Source organism: Pteropus alecto, unplaced genomic scaffold (genome assembly GCF_000325575.1).
Source record: "Pteropus alecto unplaced genomic scaffold, ASM32557v1 scaffold220, whole genome shotgun sequence".
Taxonomy (NCBI): domain Eukaryota; kingdom Metazoa; phylum Chordata; class Mammalia; order Chiroptera; family Pteropodidae; genus Pteropus; species Pteropus alecto.
In genome coordinates, this window is record NW_006430043.1 from 451693 (window position 1) to 468380 (window position 16688).

The 16688-nt window shown below is 51.8% G+C and overlaps 1 protein-coding gene across 1 annotated transcript in view; it reads left to right on the forward strand.

Annotated features, from left to right (window-relative positions):
• ITGA5 (integrin subunit alpha 5) overlaps positions 1–16374 on the forward strand; it is a gene marked incomplete at its 5' end in the record, with an annotated part of 21121 nt that extends 4747 nt beyond the window's left edge. The window contains 29 exons of the mRNA XM_006904594.2: positions 1527–1657; positions 3205–3317; positions 3443–3563; positions 3757–3818; positions 3909–3954; positions 4193–4318; positions 4527–4571; positions 4720–4763; positions 6518–6574; positions 6760–6812; positions 7113–7321; positions 7615–7806; positions 8030–8075; positions 8238–8339; positions 8534–8589; positions 8725–8879; positions 9195–9332; positions 9465–9532; positions 9924–10074; positions 10158–10250; positions 10383–10462; positions 10570–10650; positions 10749–10854; positions 11276–11428; positions 12321–12407; positions 12514–12627; positions 13249–13350; positions 14068–14190; positions 14858–16374. Coding sequence (XP_006904656.1) covers positions 1527–1657; positions 3205–3317; positions 3443–3563; positions 3757–3818; positions 3909–3954; positions 4193–4318; positions 4527–4571; positions 4720–4763; positions 6518–6574; positions 6760–6812; positions 7113–7321; positions 7615–7806; positions 8030–8075; positions 8238–8339; positions 8534–8589; positions 8725–8879; positions 9195–9332; positions 9465–9532; positions 9924–10074; positions 10158–10250; positions 10383–10462; positions 10570–10650; positions 10749–10854; positions 11276–11428; positions 12321–12407; positions 12514–12627; positions 13249–13350; positions 14068–14190; positions 14858–14941 — 2938 coding nt within the window. The remainder of the gene's footprint in view (positions 1–1526; positions 1658–3204; positions 3318–3442; positions 3564–3756; positions 3819–3908; positions 3955–4192; positions 4319–4526; positions 4572–4719; positions 4764–6517; positions 6575–6759; positions 6813–7112; positions 7322–7614; positions 7807–8029; positions 8076–8237; positions 8340–8533; positions 8590–8724; positions 8880–9194; positions 9333–9464; positions 9533–9923; positions 10075–10157; positions 10251–10382; positions 10463–10569; positions 10651–10748; positions 10855–11275; positions 11429–12320; positions 12408–12513; positions 12628–13248; positions 13351–14067; positions 14191–14857) is intronic.
• Between the last annotated feature and the right edge of the window lie 314 nt (positions 16375–16688).

A 16688-nucleotide genomic window follows, 5' to 3' on the forward strand; every position in this document is an offset into this window, starting at 1 on the left:
AGGAAGCCACAGGCAGTAAACATTTCCTTTCCCCAGGGTAACTGATGCTGGTACTGAAGCCCCTATCACTCCAAGAGCTCTCAGTCTCGGTGTCCTCCACCCCTATTCCTCAGGACCCGGCCTTCTCCTTCCTCCATTCTCATCCTCTGGCCCTCCTAGACCACTCCTCACGCCCCACTTCAGTCCCTTGGAGCTGCTGCCTCTGGCGTTCCCTATTCCTCTTGGACCCCATCCCTCTGACCCCTCCCACACTGGGTCCTCTTGGAAGACACCCTCACTTGGGTGACCTCTGCCATAATCCCGACTTAGGCACTTTTTCCTGGTAAGAAAGGCTGAAGAAGGTATCCTAAAATCAGAGCATGTGTGAGTATTGGGAATGCTGAAAGTTGAAAGGGGACAAAAATCGATAGAGATGGAGAAGCCCAAGATCTGAGATCAAGAGAGAGGGAAGATTCGAAAACTGCAACGAAGAGAGCAAGCAGTCACACACAGGGACAGAGGAACAGAGAAGTTGAGAAGCGGTGTCAGAGGCAGGTATGGGAGGAGAGCAGAGGCCAAGACTGGCAGGGACATTAGCCCAGGAGCCTGGTCCAGCTGCCCCAGATGCCAAATGCAGTCCTCATGGGAGATCTGGAGGAGAAAGCCAAGAAGGCTGACAGCTGTGTGGAGACCTCAGAGGCAAGGAACCCAGGAATGGCTGAGGCAGAGCCAAAGGTAGAAAGATTGCCCAAAGACCTTAACTGTGACCACTCCATTACTTATTACACCCAGCAAAGGTAAACCTCTCCTCGTCATCTCAGGGAGAACTGAGGGACCATGTCCAGAAGTAAGACCCCCAGGAGAGCAGGGTCCGAATTTAGGCTCCTAGAGATGATGTGTAGGAAAGGGGCTCAGGCCTGAGAGACAGAGACCCGGCCGGGATGGGGAAGTCCACAGCAGAGCCCAGGGTGAACACAGGCTCAGGCCCAGGAGAACGATCTGTTTTCACCATCCTCCAGTTCCTCTCTCCACTTCTACTGCCTGATTTCCGAGACTCACATTTTCCTCCTACACGCCCCAGGGCTGGGCAGCCGGACGCCTGGGTCTTGGCCCAGAGAAAGGCTTTGGCTTAGGACAAGAGGGTACAGGCTGGGTGAGAGGACCCTGAGTTCCAAGGCTGTGCACCCAATCTTGGCAGGTCCATAGGGGAGATGGAGAAGCTGGGGCCGGAACCTCTGGCCTCTCTTCCCCTTCCCAGAACTGACTCTGGCTCTTTCTCTCTTTAATAACAGGGGGAAGGTAGGAGAAGAGAGAGAGTGGCAGAAGGAGGGGAGGGGTTGTGTTAGTGACAGCAGCACATGGGGACCGCCTGACTCCAGCCCGTGCCTCTGGCATCCGTGGTATCTTCTGAGATATAAATACAACCCGGGGGGCATCTACCCCACCCCCAGCCAGCCTCTGGCCCAGACGCCTGGGTCCTTCCTGTCTTAGGAGACCGGAGAAGAGCTAAGAGTCACCCTGAACTGCCTCTCCTTTCCCTTCCACAGGGTCAGTGTGCTGGTGGGAGCACCCAAGGCTAACACCAGCCAGCCAGGAGTGCTGCAGGGTGGTGCTGTCTACCTCTGTCCCTGGGGCACCAGCCTGGCACAGTGCACCCCTATTGAGTTTGACAGCAAAGGTAACCAACCCCCTTGGTAGGCCTGGGAAGTTCAGGGAGGGCCTGGGGGGGTTGGAGCTGCGGCTTCTAGGCAGCCCCGGGTGGTGCCTGGAGCGTGGGGTAGAGCCTGCCCAGTTCCTTGGCCACGTGCCCGCCCAGCGCTCTGATGCTCTGGTGGTGCTCCAGCTCTGTGCAGCCGTGCAGCGGCTCCCTGTGGCACTCACACCACGTTCCCAGTCCGGCCCAACCCAAGGAGGGCGGGCATGATTCAGAAACATGTGGCTCTCATTTCCCCTGAATCACCCACAACTCAGGGAGGCCAGGGCAGTAACACAGACAAAGACAGGGAGAGCCACACAGACTATTTGATTCATTTAACTAAGCACTGACTAAGTGATTCTGCATGCCAGGCACTGTGCTGGGGCTGTAGGGGATTGAAACATGATTTAGCCACTGCCTTCAAGGAGCTCAAGATCCGGAGTAGATGCAGAGATGAAAGGGAGAGAGATGGAGACAAGAGATAAACAACAATAACAAGTAACACTTCAAGTGCAATTGCTCTGTGCCCAGCACTGTTGTAAGCATTTTCCCTATCTTAACTCACTGAATCCTTTATGAGGTATTGTCCCCATTTTATAGGTGAGGAAATAGGGGTTAAGTAACTTGTCCATGGCCACACAGCTAATAAATGGTGGAGCGAAGACATGAAGTTGAGCAGTCTGGCTCCAGAGATAAAGACTGGAATGAGGGGAGAGAAAGAGGAGAGCCTAGGAAGGTGAAGACCATGAGTCGGGGATAAGGGCAGAGCTCTTTTTTTTTTTTTTTTTAAACCTGAGAGTCCGATGAGCATCAGAGAAATAAAAAAAGCTGTCCTACAGGACAGAGCTAGGATTTGGGAAAAGAGAGACAGACAGATGCACAGAGAGAGAGAGACATACGGGGACAGCAATCCAGAGACGTGAGAAAGGTCAAGAAAGGAACAAAGTGCTTAAAGACACAGGCCTAGGTGCAGAGAAGTGCAGCCAGAGGGTTACAGAGTCCGATGAGCATCAGAGAAATAAAAAAAGCTGTCCTACAGGACAGAGCTAGGATTTGGGAAAAGAGAGACAGACAGATGCACAGAGAGAGAGAGACATACGGGGACAGCAATCCAGAGACGTGAGAAAGGTCAAGAAAGGAACAAAGTGCTTAAAGACACAGGCCTAGGTGCAGAGAAGTGCAGCCAGAGGGTTACCTGCTGGAGAAATGGCCATTCTTCCCCCACTACCCTCCTGCCCTCACCTCACCGCGAGCATCCTTGGCCCAGCTGGACCAGGAGAAGGCAACTCTAGAAACCCCAGGTTCTGTGTATGCACACATGTAACTGTGTGTGTGCATGTGTGCGCGTGTGTGTGTGTGTGGAGAAGGGTGAGTCAGACTACACGAAGCAGTCTAAAGACCCTTCCCCACTCTCCCTCCCAGTGCGTCATGGGACTCAAGGCTTTCAAGTATTTGGGTGTCCTCAGGCTGAGGGTGGAGGCCGTGCCAGGGCCCACTGCCCGCATGACTCCCCTTTCTCACTTCCCAAGGATCTCGGATCCTGGAGTCCTCACTCTCCATCCCAGAGGGAGAGGAACCTGTGGAGTACAAGTCCTTGCAGTGGTTTGGAGCAACAGTTCGAGCCCATGGCTCCTCCATCTTGGTGAGGGGCCAGCAGGCTCAGGAGGGTGGTGGCTAGGAAATGGGCAGTGGTTGGGTATAGTGGAGAGAGGAAGAGGGGTTCCCGTTGGACTAAACTTGAAGCCCCCTCCTCCCGGACCTTCCCAGGCCTGCGCTCCACTGTATAGCTGGCGCACGGAGAAGGAGCCTCTGAGCGATCCCGTGGGCACCTGCTACCTCTCCACAGACAACTTCACCCGAATCCTAGAGTACGCACCTTGCCGCTCAGGTAGGGCAAGAGGGGGCACGTGCCTGCGCCTGCCTTCCCTATGCAAGTCCCCACAGCCCTATTAGCTTTATGCTCACTGTGTGTCCGGGGAGGTCCTTCCTCGTGTTCTCTCCCCCACCTCCTTCCCCCATTTCTTCTTTCCTGCGTGACCCATGTGTGCAGGCATCCTTCCCACCACCTCCTCCCCTCACAGATTTCAGCTGGGCAGCGGGACAGGGTTACTGCCAAGGGGGCTTCAGTGCCGAGTTTACCAAGGTGAGAAGGTGATCTGGGAGGGAGGTGGTCGTGGGTGGTGAACAAAGAGGGATCCGGACCAGATGAAGACTCACCTCCTTCCCCCCACAGACTGGACGTGTGGTCCTGGGTGGACCAGGGAGTTATTTCTGGCAAGGTAAGTCCTTCCTCTGCTGTCCCTTAGGCTCCTGGCACAAGGCCTCTCTCTCATCCTTGCTCCCAGCCTGAGATCACCACCCCAGTTCCCTCCCTTTCTTGAGACTTACATGTCCTCTCCCACCACCTTCCACAAGCTTCCCTTCCTTGAACCAGACTTCTGAAATCCTACCCAGTAATCCCCCAGTGCCCCGCTCTCTTCCCTCCTCCGTCCATCCCTTCCTCCTCCCCTTCCCCAGGCCAAATCCTGTCCGCCACCCAGGAGCAGATTGCAGAATCCTATTACCCCGAGTACCTGATCAACCTCGTTCAGGGGCAGCTGCAGACTCGCCAGGCCAGCTCCATCTATGATGACAGCTATCTGGGTGAGTTTGCAAGTGGGAGGAAACTCGGGTACTCCTGTCCTTGTTCACGCCCTTGCCTCCCTTCTCTCACTTAGGCGTCCCCAGTCCCTCTGCCATATTTGTCACGTGCAGGCTGACTGTGAAGGCATGGGAAAGGGATCGGAGGATGGGCCAGGGAAGACAGGGCCCCAAAGCAGGAAAGCTAACATCTACCCGCCCTGTCCCCCAGGTTACTCTGTGGCCGTGGGTGAATTCAGTGGTGATGACACAGAAGGTGAGTGTGTCCCAGGCTGGGGCCAAGAAAAGGGATAAATGGAGACCAGGGCCTGCGGCCACAGGGCCATGGGAACTGAGACACTTACCATTCTTCTCTGACTCCCCTTTCCCCACCCTTAGCCCACAACTTTCTCTTCTCTTTGCAGACTTTGTTGCTGGAGTGCCCAAAGGGAACCTCACCTATGGTTATGTAAGACCCAGCCCGACCCTCTCTTTCTCCTCTCCCCTCCCCGCCCCTGGCTAATCTCACACACACACACACACACACACACACACACACACACACACACACACACACGGCATGGCAGTTTGTGAGGGTTCAAAAGTGGATCAGAGCTCGGGCTCTGGAGTCAGACCTGGGTTCAAGGTCTAGCACTTAATCCAGATAAATTGTTCTTTTATTCGTATTCCGCCTTGTTTTGTAAAAACCATGAGCCTACTTAACCTCTCTGAGCCTCATTCTTCTCTCTATAATGGGATAATAATAGTTCTGAACTCACAAGGCTCTTGTGAGGATGAAATGAGATAATGCATGTGAAAGTGCTCAGTGAACTGTTAGGCAGTGTACAACTGATAGCTGTTATTATTAGACCATGACAAAAGCTTTAAAAAGGATACAGATAAGAATGTCATAGGAGTTCATGCAATTAACATTTATTAAGGCAAGGTAAGAGATAAGAAGATGAATAAGACATATCCCATCTCATAAGGTGCTTCTAATCGAGTATGTAAGATAAGGTACATACAACCTTGGTGCATCAGGCACTGTCCATTCATGATTTCTATTCTTCATAACAAGTTGATGAGGATAGTTATTACCATGCACATTTGACACACAAGGAACCTGAAGCTCTAAGAGGCCAAGTAAGTTATTTAAGATCACCCTGTTGGTAAGTGGCTGGATAGAGATTTAAAACTAGATCTGTCTTATTCCAAAGTCAGCATTCTTTCTGCATTATGATGAATTTCAGAAAAGTGTTTAAGATGGTATAGCAGTTTAGGGAAAGGAATAACCTCCTTTCCAGGGCAGGTATGGATCAGAGAAGGTTCTGTGAAGGATCAGTGGAGATGAGTTGAGAGGGCATCCTTAGGCAGGAGCATGAAAAAAGACACGGAAGAAAAGAAAAAAAATTCAGGCCGGTTTAGCAGACTCGTGGGCTGATTGAGGATAAGGAGAATAAGGAAAGGCTGAGCAAAAGCAGATAGGTTGGGGCCAGTTATCCAGGGCCTCAGAGGACCAGCCAAGAAGTTGAGACTTTGGGCAGCGGCTGCAGGGAACCACCGTGGGTTTCCGAGCCAGTGGTGTCCCTCCCAGATCTACTTGAGGGCGATCAGTCCATCTGCCACAGCGAGGACAGGGACATCCTGAGGCAGGGAGACAGCCAGCAGGCTGGCTCTCTAGCAGTCCTGTGAGAGGGCTCCCACCAGAGTAATAGCCATGAAAGTGGGGAAGAGAGCAAGGAGTCAAAAGACTGATGGGGCCAGCCACTACGGAGGACATAGGGGAGACATGAGTGTTTGGTTTGGGACGGCTGGAGGATGGGAAATGACTCAGGCCTCGGTGTGCATTCAGTCATTCAACTAATAATTACTAAGTGTCTAGTGCTTACCAAGCACTACTTTAGGCTCTAGGGAGAAAGCAAAGAACAAAACCAAGCTCCTATTGATCTTCCGTTCTGGTAGGTAGAGATAGACAATAAACAGATAAATATGAACTCTGACAGTAGTGGACAAGTGATATTAAAAAAAAAAAAAAAAAAAATGAAGTAGCTGTGAGACCGAGCTACTGACATAGAGATGGGAATGTGAGGGCAAAGCTCAGGAGGGAATTAGTGGTCTGCGTCACTGAGGCATACCTGCTCCTAGGTAGCCTGTACCCATTTGCCCTCCAACCATGGGATAGCCTGGGAGTCTGGGGCCAATGGCATATCTCCTCATCCTCAGGTCACCATCCTTAATGGCTCAGATATTCGATCCCTCTACAACTTCTCAGGGGAACAGGTGAGGACACCCCCACCCTCAACCCAGCTTGGCCCTCTGCCAACCAGGCCCCAGTCCTGACCCAATAAGCTCAGCCCAACTTCTCAGTCTCCCTGGAGTCTCTGACCTCCTCCCGTAGCCCCTATTGATCCCGTTGATTGACCCCTAATCCTGACCCAGAGCTGTCCGTCTGTCCCCCATCCCAGATGGCCTCCTACTTTGGCTATGCAGTGGCTGTCTCAGATATCAATGGAGATGGGTGAGTAGTGGCAAAAGGCACACCATGATGCCCAGGAGGGAAGAGTGGGGTGGGACAGAAAAATGCAAGGAGAGTTTTTCTCCAGGCTTTTCCCCCTGGATTCTCCTCACTTGTGCCACATTCTCCTTGCTCAGGGGCAAGGAGAGAGCCTGGAGCTAAGACCAGAAGACATCAGGTCTTCTTACTTGGGTGAGAGGGAGCCTGGGATCCAGGATACATGAGACTTCCTGGCACTAGGATTGGGGAGGAGAGGTAGGAGATTGGGGTGTCAGGATGCCTGGATTTTTCCCCTATGCCCAGGCTGGATGACTTGCTGGTGGGGGCTCCGTTGCTGATGGAGAGGACAGCAGATGGGCGGCCTCAGGAGGTAGGCAGGGTCTATGTCTACCTGCAGCAGCCAACAGGCATGGAGCCCACACCCACCCTCACCCTCACTGGCCATGATGAGTTTGGCCGATTTGGAAGCTCCTTGACACCCCTGGGGGACCTGGACCGGGATGGCTACGGTGGTAAGTAACCATGAACCCAAGGAGCTAAAGAAGACTCAAGGGCCTAAGCCAGAAGGGGTTTGGGAGGAGAGCAAATAAGATAACCAGATCAGCTGGCATTCTCAACCCCCCAGTGACTCTCAGGGAGGTATGTGGACTTTAACCCAATGTCTAGGTCTTGGGGCTTTGAAGAGATTAGAGTGCTGGGAATGACAGATGGGAAAAATAGGATTCCGGGTCCTGGGGTCTGGTGGTAAAGATTTGGACGCCTGGATTCCTGGCCTGCTGACTGATGTGTGTTGTGTGTCTTGCAGATGTGGCCATTGGGGCTCCCTTTGGTGGGGAGACACAGCAAGGAGTGGTGTTTGTGTTCCCTGGGGGCGTAGGGGGCCTGGGCTCTAAGCCTTCCCAGGTTCTGCTGCCCCTATGGGCAGCTGGCCACACGCCACACTTTTTTGGCTCCGCCCTTCGAGGAGGCCGAGACTTGGATGGCAACGGATACCCTGGTGAGTTGTGCCTGAGGCCCCTTTCACCTTAGAATTCCCTGGTCACAGACCTCCAATTCCTCTTCTGCACTTTTCTAAGGTTCTGGCTGCTGTTATGGATGGTGCCACCAGATGGCGCTGTCCCCTCACTTTTGGCCTGGAGCAATGAAACTGCAAGGGGGTTAGGAAGGAAGGCCCCTGACTTGGGGTTTGCTGTAAGGAGTACTTTCTTAACTTCTTGCAGATCTGATCGTGGGATCCTTTGGTGTGGACAAGGCTGTGGTGTACAGGTATGCACTTCTGGGAGAAGTGGGATCTGGGGAATTCTTCAATAGGGCTGAGGTTGGGAAAGTGTATAAAGGACATTGGGATCCTGGGCTTGGGCATCAGCTTCCTGTGCCCAGGTTCCAGAGGAGTTCTAATTCCGTTGACCCCACATCCACTCTTGGCAGGGGTCGCCCCATCGTGTCTGCCAGTGCCTCCCTCACCATCTTCCCCGCTATGTTCAACCCAGAGGAGCGAAGCTGCAGCTTGGAGGGAAACCCTGTGGCTTGGTGAGCTGGGGCCTAGGAAATTGCAAGACCAAGTCTGGGATACTTCACTCTGTGCCTTGGAGTGGGCAGGGAGACCAGGTCTGCAGAAGGAGACAGATGGAGGTGTCCTAGTCAGGGTCTCTCTGGGAGACAGGTGGAGGATAGGATACCTGTTCCAATTGGATACACCAGCTTTCCTCTTGGTCTTCCTCCAGCATCAACCTTAGCTTCTGCCTCAATGCCTCTGGAAAACACGTTCCTGACTCCATCGGTAAAGATTCACTGCCTGAATCTCTCAGGCACTGGGACAAGGGATGGAGGGGCTGGGGACCTGGGCACCTCCTTTCTCTTTGAATAGATTGGGAGGGAGAGACAGATTCTCCTTAACGTATATCCCTGGCTGCAGGCTTCACGGTGGAGCTCCAGCTGGACTGGCAGAAGCAGAAGGGAGGAATACGGCGAGCGCTCTTCCTAGCCTCCAGACAGGCAACCCTGACCCAGACCCTGCTCATCCAGAACGGGGCTCGGGAGGATTGCAGGGAGATGAAGATCTACCTCAGGGTATGGCTTTGAGAAGAGGGTACGGACCGGCTTGGAGAGGGTGGCCACATAGAATTGGGGTCCCTTCCTAAAGGTAAAGAGATGGGGAGATTCTAGTGAAGGGCTTGGGACTTTGGAGGGAGGAAGAAGGGGGCCCTTCTGGTGGAGGAGCTGCAAACCGGCTGCTAGGGCCTCTCAAGTGGTGAATGCGGTCAAGTTTGGACACCTGAATTCTCGAAGGCCCTGAGTGGACAAAAGAAGATGTGAGAGGCTGAGGATCAGAGCCACCAAATCCACAGTGTCCCCTGACTCTGTGAACCCTCTCCCCTGCCCCAGAATGAGTCAGAGTTCCGAGACAAACTCTCCCCAATTCACATCGCCCTCAACTTCTCCCTGGACCCCCAAGCCCCTGTGGACAGCCATGGCCTCCAGCCAGTCTTACATTACCAGAGCAAGAGCCGCATAGAGGACAAGGTGAGGGAAGGGTAGGGAGAAGGAATCCAGGAGGAGACACCTGGGCACCTGGGGGCAGGGTCTTGGGGGAGGTGATGCCAGAGCCCAGGGGAGAGTCTAAACTCCCCCTTTCAAGGCTGCCCTGCTCCCCAGGCTCAGATCCTGCTGGACTGTGGAGAAGACAACATCTGTGTGCCGGACTTACAGCTGGAAGTGTTTGGGTAAGTGAAGGCTCACATCAGGCTAGGGGGTTCTAGATGCCAAGGTCTTGTATCAGGACATATGGAACTTGAAAGTACCTGGAACCTGAAAAAGTACATCAGGGACAGACTAGCTAGCTGTGTGACCTTGGGAAGTTACTTAACTTCTCTGAGCTTCAGCTACTTCATCTTTATAGTGGGAAAAAAATAACATCTGTCTCTCTGGCTTTTGGAATGATTATATGAAATAATTTACACAAAGTGTCTAGCCTAGTGCCTGCCATAGAGTTGGAACTCAGTAAATTGTATCTATTATCATCATCATCATCATCATCATCATCATTGTTATGGCCCATTGTTCTTGTTTAGGAATTAATTCCACAATGTCCCTTACCTTGTGTGCCCCCTCCAGGGAGCAGAACCACGTGTACCTGGGTGACAAGAACTCTCTGAACTTAACTTTCCACGCCCAGAATGTGGGTGAAGGTGGCGCCTATGAGGCTGAGCTTCGGGTCACAGCTCCTCCGGAAGCTGAGTACTCAGGACTCGTCAGACACCCAGGGGTAAGAGGGGATTCAGGTGGAGCTTGGGAGGAAGCCCTGCCAGAGGTGCACCAGAACCTTACCTGCACCCACCCCATCTCCAGAACTTCTCCAGCCTGAGCTGCGACTACTTTGCGGTGAACCAGAGCCGCCTACTGGTGTGTGACCTGGGCAACCCCATGAAGGCAGGAGCTAGTGTAAGTCTGAGACGGGAGAGAGGACCAGAGAGGACAGTCCAGAGTGGAGTCGTGGGATAGAGAAGGAGGGCTGGAACTGAGGTAAGGCAAATGCCCAATCTAACAGCCCTGTCTTCCCTCCCTCTCCCACAGCTCTGGGGTGGCCTTCGGTTCACAGTCCCTCACCTCCGGGACACAAAGAAAACGATCCAATTTGACTTCCAGATCCTCAGGTATGAGCAGGTGGGGCCAGGCTGCGGCTGAGTTGGGGGCGGGGCCTGGACCATCGGAACCCTCCCTGCCTGGGCTCCAGCACCATCTCAGTCTCTCCATCCCACAGCAAGAATCTCAACAACTCGCAGAGTGAAGTGGTTTCCTTCCGGCTCTCAGTGGAAGCTCAGGCCCAGGTCTCCCTTAACGGGTCAGTGGCCAGGCGAAATGGGGCCTCGCTGGGAGGGGAGACAGACTTTTAAGAAAGGATGCATATTCCACTGTCTTCTAAACCACCCTCCTCCTTAGTGTCTCCAAGCCTGAAGCAGTGCTATTCCCAGTGAGCGACTGGCACCCCCAAGACAAGCCTCAGAAGGAGGGGGACGTGGGCCCCGCTGTACACCACGTCTATGAGGTGAGGAGGGATAGAAGCAGGAAGGGCTAGGTCCAGGGCAGGTGACAGGGAGCGGAGGGGTGGGACCATAATAAATGACAGGAAAAGAGGAGCTAGTGTGAGTGACAGATGGCTGGGGCCAGAATGAGAGGGACTGAGAGGAAGAGAGGAGGGAGGGAGAGTGACATGTAAAAGCCCCAGCAGGGTCAGGGAGAAAGACAGCTAGAGGAGAGACAGGCCAGTTGAGTGTCTTGGAAGGGAAGATGGAGCCACCTCCATGAGTGTTGTCTGGAGAGGATTTCATCTCTGCCCTTCGATTTCTTCTTCAACTCCTGAGATCGGAGACTTACAGCAGGGTATAGCGGGCCATGGTGACGCAGGATCTCAGTCAGGCAGAACCGTTCCCTTCCTTCTAGTGATGATCGTGCTCTCCTCTCCTCAGCTCATCAACCTGGGCCCCAGCTCCATTAGCCGGGGCGTGCTAGAGCTCAGCTGCCCCAAGACTCTGGAAGGGCAGCAGCTCCTCTACATGACCAAGTTTACAGGACTCAGCAATTGTACTGCCAGTCACCTCCCCAACTCAGAGCACCTGGAGGTGAGGGGCCTGGAGACAGGCATGTGGGAGGGACCAAGGCTGAGGGGTTGGGGGAAGGTCCCCGGTGGCCTGTAAGAACCAATGAGGATGTGCTTGAAGCTAAAACTTAGGCCCCTGGAAGGAATCGAAAGGCCCACAGATACCTCAAGGCTCTAGGAAGGAAAAAAGTTCCCTTATGCACTGCACTTCTATCTTTCTGCCTGAAATATCCCTCCCTTCTTGCTCCGGCATGGTCTGAGAGTCTAGCTCTGCACCACTTCCTTCAGACCTGTTCCCCTGGGCCCCAATGCCTATTTACTCATTAACAACATTTAATTCAATGAGTATCTGTACTGAACCCTGTTATAGGCTCAGGAAATACCACATCGAACAAAACTAACAAGGTACTCACTCATGGAGCTTACATTTTAGTGGCGTGTAATAGATAATAAAAATTAAAAATAGAGATTAACAGGTACTTAAAAGTGATAAAAATGCAGTGCTAACATGCTGGGGTGTGCGGAGACTGGAGACAGTTTGAGTCATCAGGAAAAACCTCTTGAGGTAACAATTGAACTGAAGCCTGAAAGACAAGGACGAACCTGCTTGTGAAGACTTGGGGGAGAGCATTCCAAGAAGAGGGAACAGTCAGTGCAAAGGCCCTAAGGCAGGGACGGGGTCCTAATTATTCGTTTACACATCTCTTCCTTGTAAACTCTAAGGTCCAAGTCTTATTTGTTTCTGTATTTTGTTGTTGTTGTTGTTGTTTGTTTGTTTTGTTTTGTTTCATTTCTGAACTCGGTCTTGGTGCCTTGCCATTCGACATGGTTAGTTGGTTGGATAAAAGAACAGGTTAAAACTGCTCTGGGACACAGGTAATGAGAGGCAGCTAACAGCCTCTTTCCTCTTCCAGTTGGATCCCGAGGGTTCCCAGAACCACAGGCTGCAAAGACGAGAAGCTCCAGGTCAGAGCCCTGCTTCCTCATGGCCTCAGATCCTGGTAAGTCATCCTGGGAATGAGGTCCAGGCCGAGAGTTGAGTACCTGTTGGGTTCTCAGAGCCACTAGAAGAGCAGAACTCCAGGTTCAAGCTTCCTTTCTTCTCAGAAATGCCCAGAGGTGGAGTGTTTCAGGCTGCGCTGTGAGCTCGGGCCACTCCATCGGCAAGAGAGCAGAAGTCTGCAACTGCATTTCCGAGTTGGGGCCAAGACCTTCCTGCAGGTAGGGGAGCTTTACCTCAGCCCTGACTCCGGACCTTTGGGCCTGCCTGGACCAACCTTCCCTTTCTCCACTGACCAAGCCACCACCACCTCCTTTGGGGAATAAGACCCAGGCACTCCAGCTCCCCTCCTGCCGTCGTTTACACAGGACTATGTGTTCTTGGCGCCACCTAGTGGCCATACTGGGAGTGACGGTTTCCCTCTCCCGGCCCATTCAGAGAAGGCGTGGGAGGGCTGGAGGGAGACCAGTATGCGCAGAATGATAGAACAACAGAGATGGAGGGTGAATCCACAGTGGAGAGGCAAGCAGGTGTAAGAATAGTAAAGAACAGTCATTTATTAAGTGTACATTATGGGCCAGGCATTGTCCTGAGTGCTTAACCCGCATTAATGATTCAAAAAAAAAAATTTTTTGACATGCAGCCATCTAATTATGCATTATTTAGTTATAACTATTAAGTTACACATCTATTATCTCATGTAAGGGACATAGAGATTCAGGAGAGAATGAACCCACGATAGGGAAAAATCACAACCTGAGCCAGACCATGGGAAGCACTATGTCCTCTAGATCCCAAGGGGGTGGGGGTGGGGTGTCTGAACACCTGTTCTCCACATACAGCGGGAGCACCAGCCATTTAGCCTGCAATGCGAAGCTGTGTACGAAGCCCTGAAGATGCCTTACCGAATCCTGCCTCGGCAACTTCCCCGAAAGGAACTTCAGGTGAGTCCAGGGCCAGAGGTCTAGGCCAAGGAAGAGAGGGCTCAGAGTGCTGGGCCTGTCACTATGACTGAGACATAAGTGGGGACTGGCTTTGTTATCATAACAAATATATATACTTTTTTAATTTTAACTAGGGAATTTTATTATATTAAGAATTTATAAAATGTTAAATTTCACTCTTAAAGTATTAAAGTAGAAACAAATTGTATGAATAAAAAAGTTCATTATTTTACTTATATATATTTATATGTGTAACAAATATTTATTGAGCATGTACTATGTGCCAGGCACTGTTCTAGGTCCTAGGGATATAATACTACGCAAGATGGATAGGACATCTTCACTCTTAGAGTTCACGATCTACCGGGCAATGAGAATACAGTATGCCAAGTGCCAGGATATTTGTGGGAAATATCATAGACACACTTGAACGCAGCCTTGCAGGATCAGGAAAGGCTTCCTGGAAGAAGTGATGTTTAAGCTGAGACCTAAACTATCAGGTCTCAGCTTACCAGTCAGGAAAGGAATATTCTCTGGAGAGAAAGAATTAGTAGGTGTGAAGGAATAATGCAGTGTAAGAATTCAAATACTGAAGTTCAGAATTCTGTTAGCCCAAGATGCGAAGTAAGAAGTGGATCTAGGTCCAGCAGCAACTAGGAGCCAAGTATAGGTGAGAACTAATGACTTTTCAGTGACCTCTCCTGACTTGCCCCTTAGGTGGCCACAGCTGTGCAGTGGACCAAGGCAGAAGGCAGCCACGGTGTCCCACTGTGGATTATTATCCTAGCCATCCTCATTGGCCTCCTACTCCTAGGTCTGCTCATCTACATCCTCTACAAGGTCAGCCATATCCTACTGGCGACTTGGCCACCCTCTCATCAGGTTCTGCCCTTGACTCAACACAATCCTGAACATCAACCTACAGACCAATTCTCCAGCCACATGTCCCGACCTGTGGCCACATGCCATATGCATCCCTTCCTGACCCTGCCTATAGGATTCTTCCCTTCATTCTATAGCCTCTATCTTAAAAAGAGTCTCTTGACTCAAACTGATAAGTTTGCCTATACTTGCAAAATCAGCGTTACTCATAGGTGGCAAATATATGGCTTTTGTGCTGTCGCTTCCTTTAAATACCCATGGCAGCCATCACTAATTGATCATACCCTAGAAGTGGCCTCAGAATCCTCAAGAGGCAGCCAATACTACACAATCAGACTTAGAACTTGAGATCAAATGTATTTGCTATCCCTGGCTTAACTGGAGGAATTTTTATGGCACCGATGAAAGACCCTCTTATACCAAAGCACCCCCAGCTTTAGCCCTCTTGGCCCATTGGACCTCTTAGAGAGGTAGACAAGATAGCCTGAATTTAGGCCACTTTTGCAAGATGGGGAGGTTGGAAGTACTAGTGTCCTCTTCATTCCCCCTTAGGATAATATCTGAAGAATGATGAGAGCCAGAGTATCTAAACTCTTCCTCCTTCCCCCTCCCTCCCTCCAATTAGCTCGGATTCTTCAAACGCTCCCTCCCATATGGCACCGCCATGGAAAAGGCTCAGCTCAAGCCTCCAGCCACCTCTGATGCCTGACGTTTCTCGAACACAGACTCCCAACCCTGAAGGCCCAGTCTCCCCACCCTCAGTCTGCTGACGAGGAGGGGGCTGAGTGCTTCCTGAAGGTGCTGAGGGCCAGGGAGAAGCTCCTCTCCCCAGCCCAGAGACATACTTGAAGGGCCAGAGCCGGGAGGTGAGGAGCTGGGGATCCACACTCCCATGCACTGTGAAGGACCCTCGTTTACACATGCCCTCCTCATGGATGGGGGAATTCAGATCCAGGGACAGAGGCCCCAGCCTCCCTGCAGCCTTTGCATTTTGGAAATAGTTTCCTGAAAACAACTTGGAACCAGAACTGGGGAATCCAATCCCAGTCCTCTGGGCCAGACTTCCCACCAGGACTTTCTGTCCAGCTCCAGCCTGCAAAGATCTGTCCTCCACTTTGCCAGAGATCCACAGGAAGCCTCCAGTGAAGAACCTGGAACCTGGGGAGTGAAACCTGGCAGCTCTGAACAGCCTCACCCTGGTGGGCCAATAAAAAACACTAACCGTGGATGGTGCCCCAGGACCAGCTCAGGACAGATCCCAAACAAGGATCGACACTGGCCCAGAACCAGCTCCAAGGTTGAATCAGAACTCTACTGGGTCCAGATCGAACCTGGGGCCTGAGATAGATCTGGGACCCTGACTCAGACTTTGGTAACCTAACCAGGCAATCCAGGACTACATTTGAGCCTGCTCCAGACCTGGGCTTGGAGGCCCAATCCACCTCTGACTCGGGAGAAGTCAGGAATTGCCCAGGACCTGAAGGGGCCATGATGGCAACACATCTGGAACCTCAGCCTGGCCAAAGGCAGGCCCTCCCAGTCCCCTGGAGAAAGGGGAGCCCACTGTCCTGGGCCTGCAGGATTTGGGTTCTGCCCTCCAGCTGCACTGACGCTGCCCTTCCTCTCCCTGCCCAACCCTTCCCTCACCTCAGCTCCGGACACCCGGGACTTATTTAAACTCTGTTGCAAGTGCAATAAACCCGGCCCGGTGCTCCCACTGACCAGAGCTGGAATCTGTCCTACCCCACTCCTTCCACACCCATCCTGGAACCAGACGGCCTGGTGGGTAGGAAAAGCCTATGTAGGTCTTCACAGCTTCTTTCCACTGAGAGCCAGGATTATGACCCCCAGGAACTCTGGAACTCGATTTTGGATTCCTTTCTCTTAGGTGAAAGAGAAGATAGAAAGAGTGAAAGGAGGGTTTGACTCCTTTCACCCAGCCCTATCAGATCTGGTCTCCAACACCTCCAAGAGAGAATGGAAAGAAATCTCTTCTCTTTGAAAAATAGGAAAGAATGCAAAGGGAGAGGTCCAGGTTGAAGGTGAGGGAAGATGATCCAGAAGACTCACCTGGGCTTCCCTAAATCAGGATAATGAAATAAGTTGAGAGAAAAAGCCACTAAACTAAATCAGAAGAAATCAGTTAGGGTATTGTTCTGTTTCATTTTTATTGCTTATTGTAAGCTGGTGGATCGTATACATACCTCACCTCACTTAATTTCTGTTAATAATTCTGTGAAGTAGGTGCAATTAACCCCATTTACACAAGGAAATTGAGGTCCAGAGAAGTTATGTAACTTGCCCAAGGTCACACAGTGAATACGAGAGCAGTCAGATTCAGCCTTGTCTGACTCCTTAACCAATGCCATAAGGGTCAGGTCTTTGTAGAGAAATCTAAATGAAGGAGCCTCTCAGGGTCCTCTGTGTCCATAAGGCCTGTCTTAATGTGCACCAAG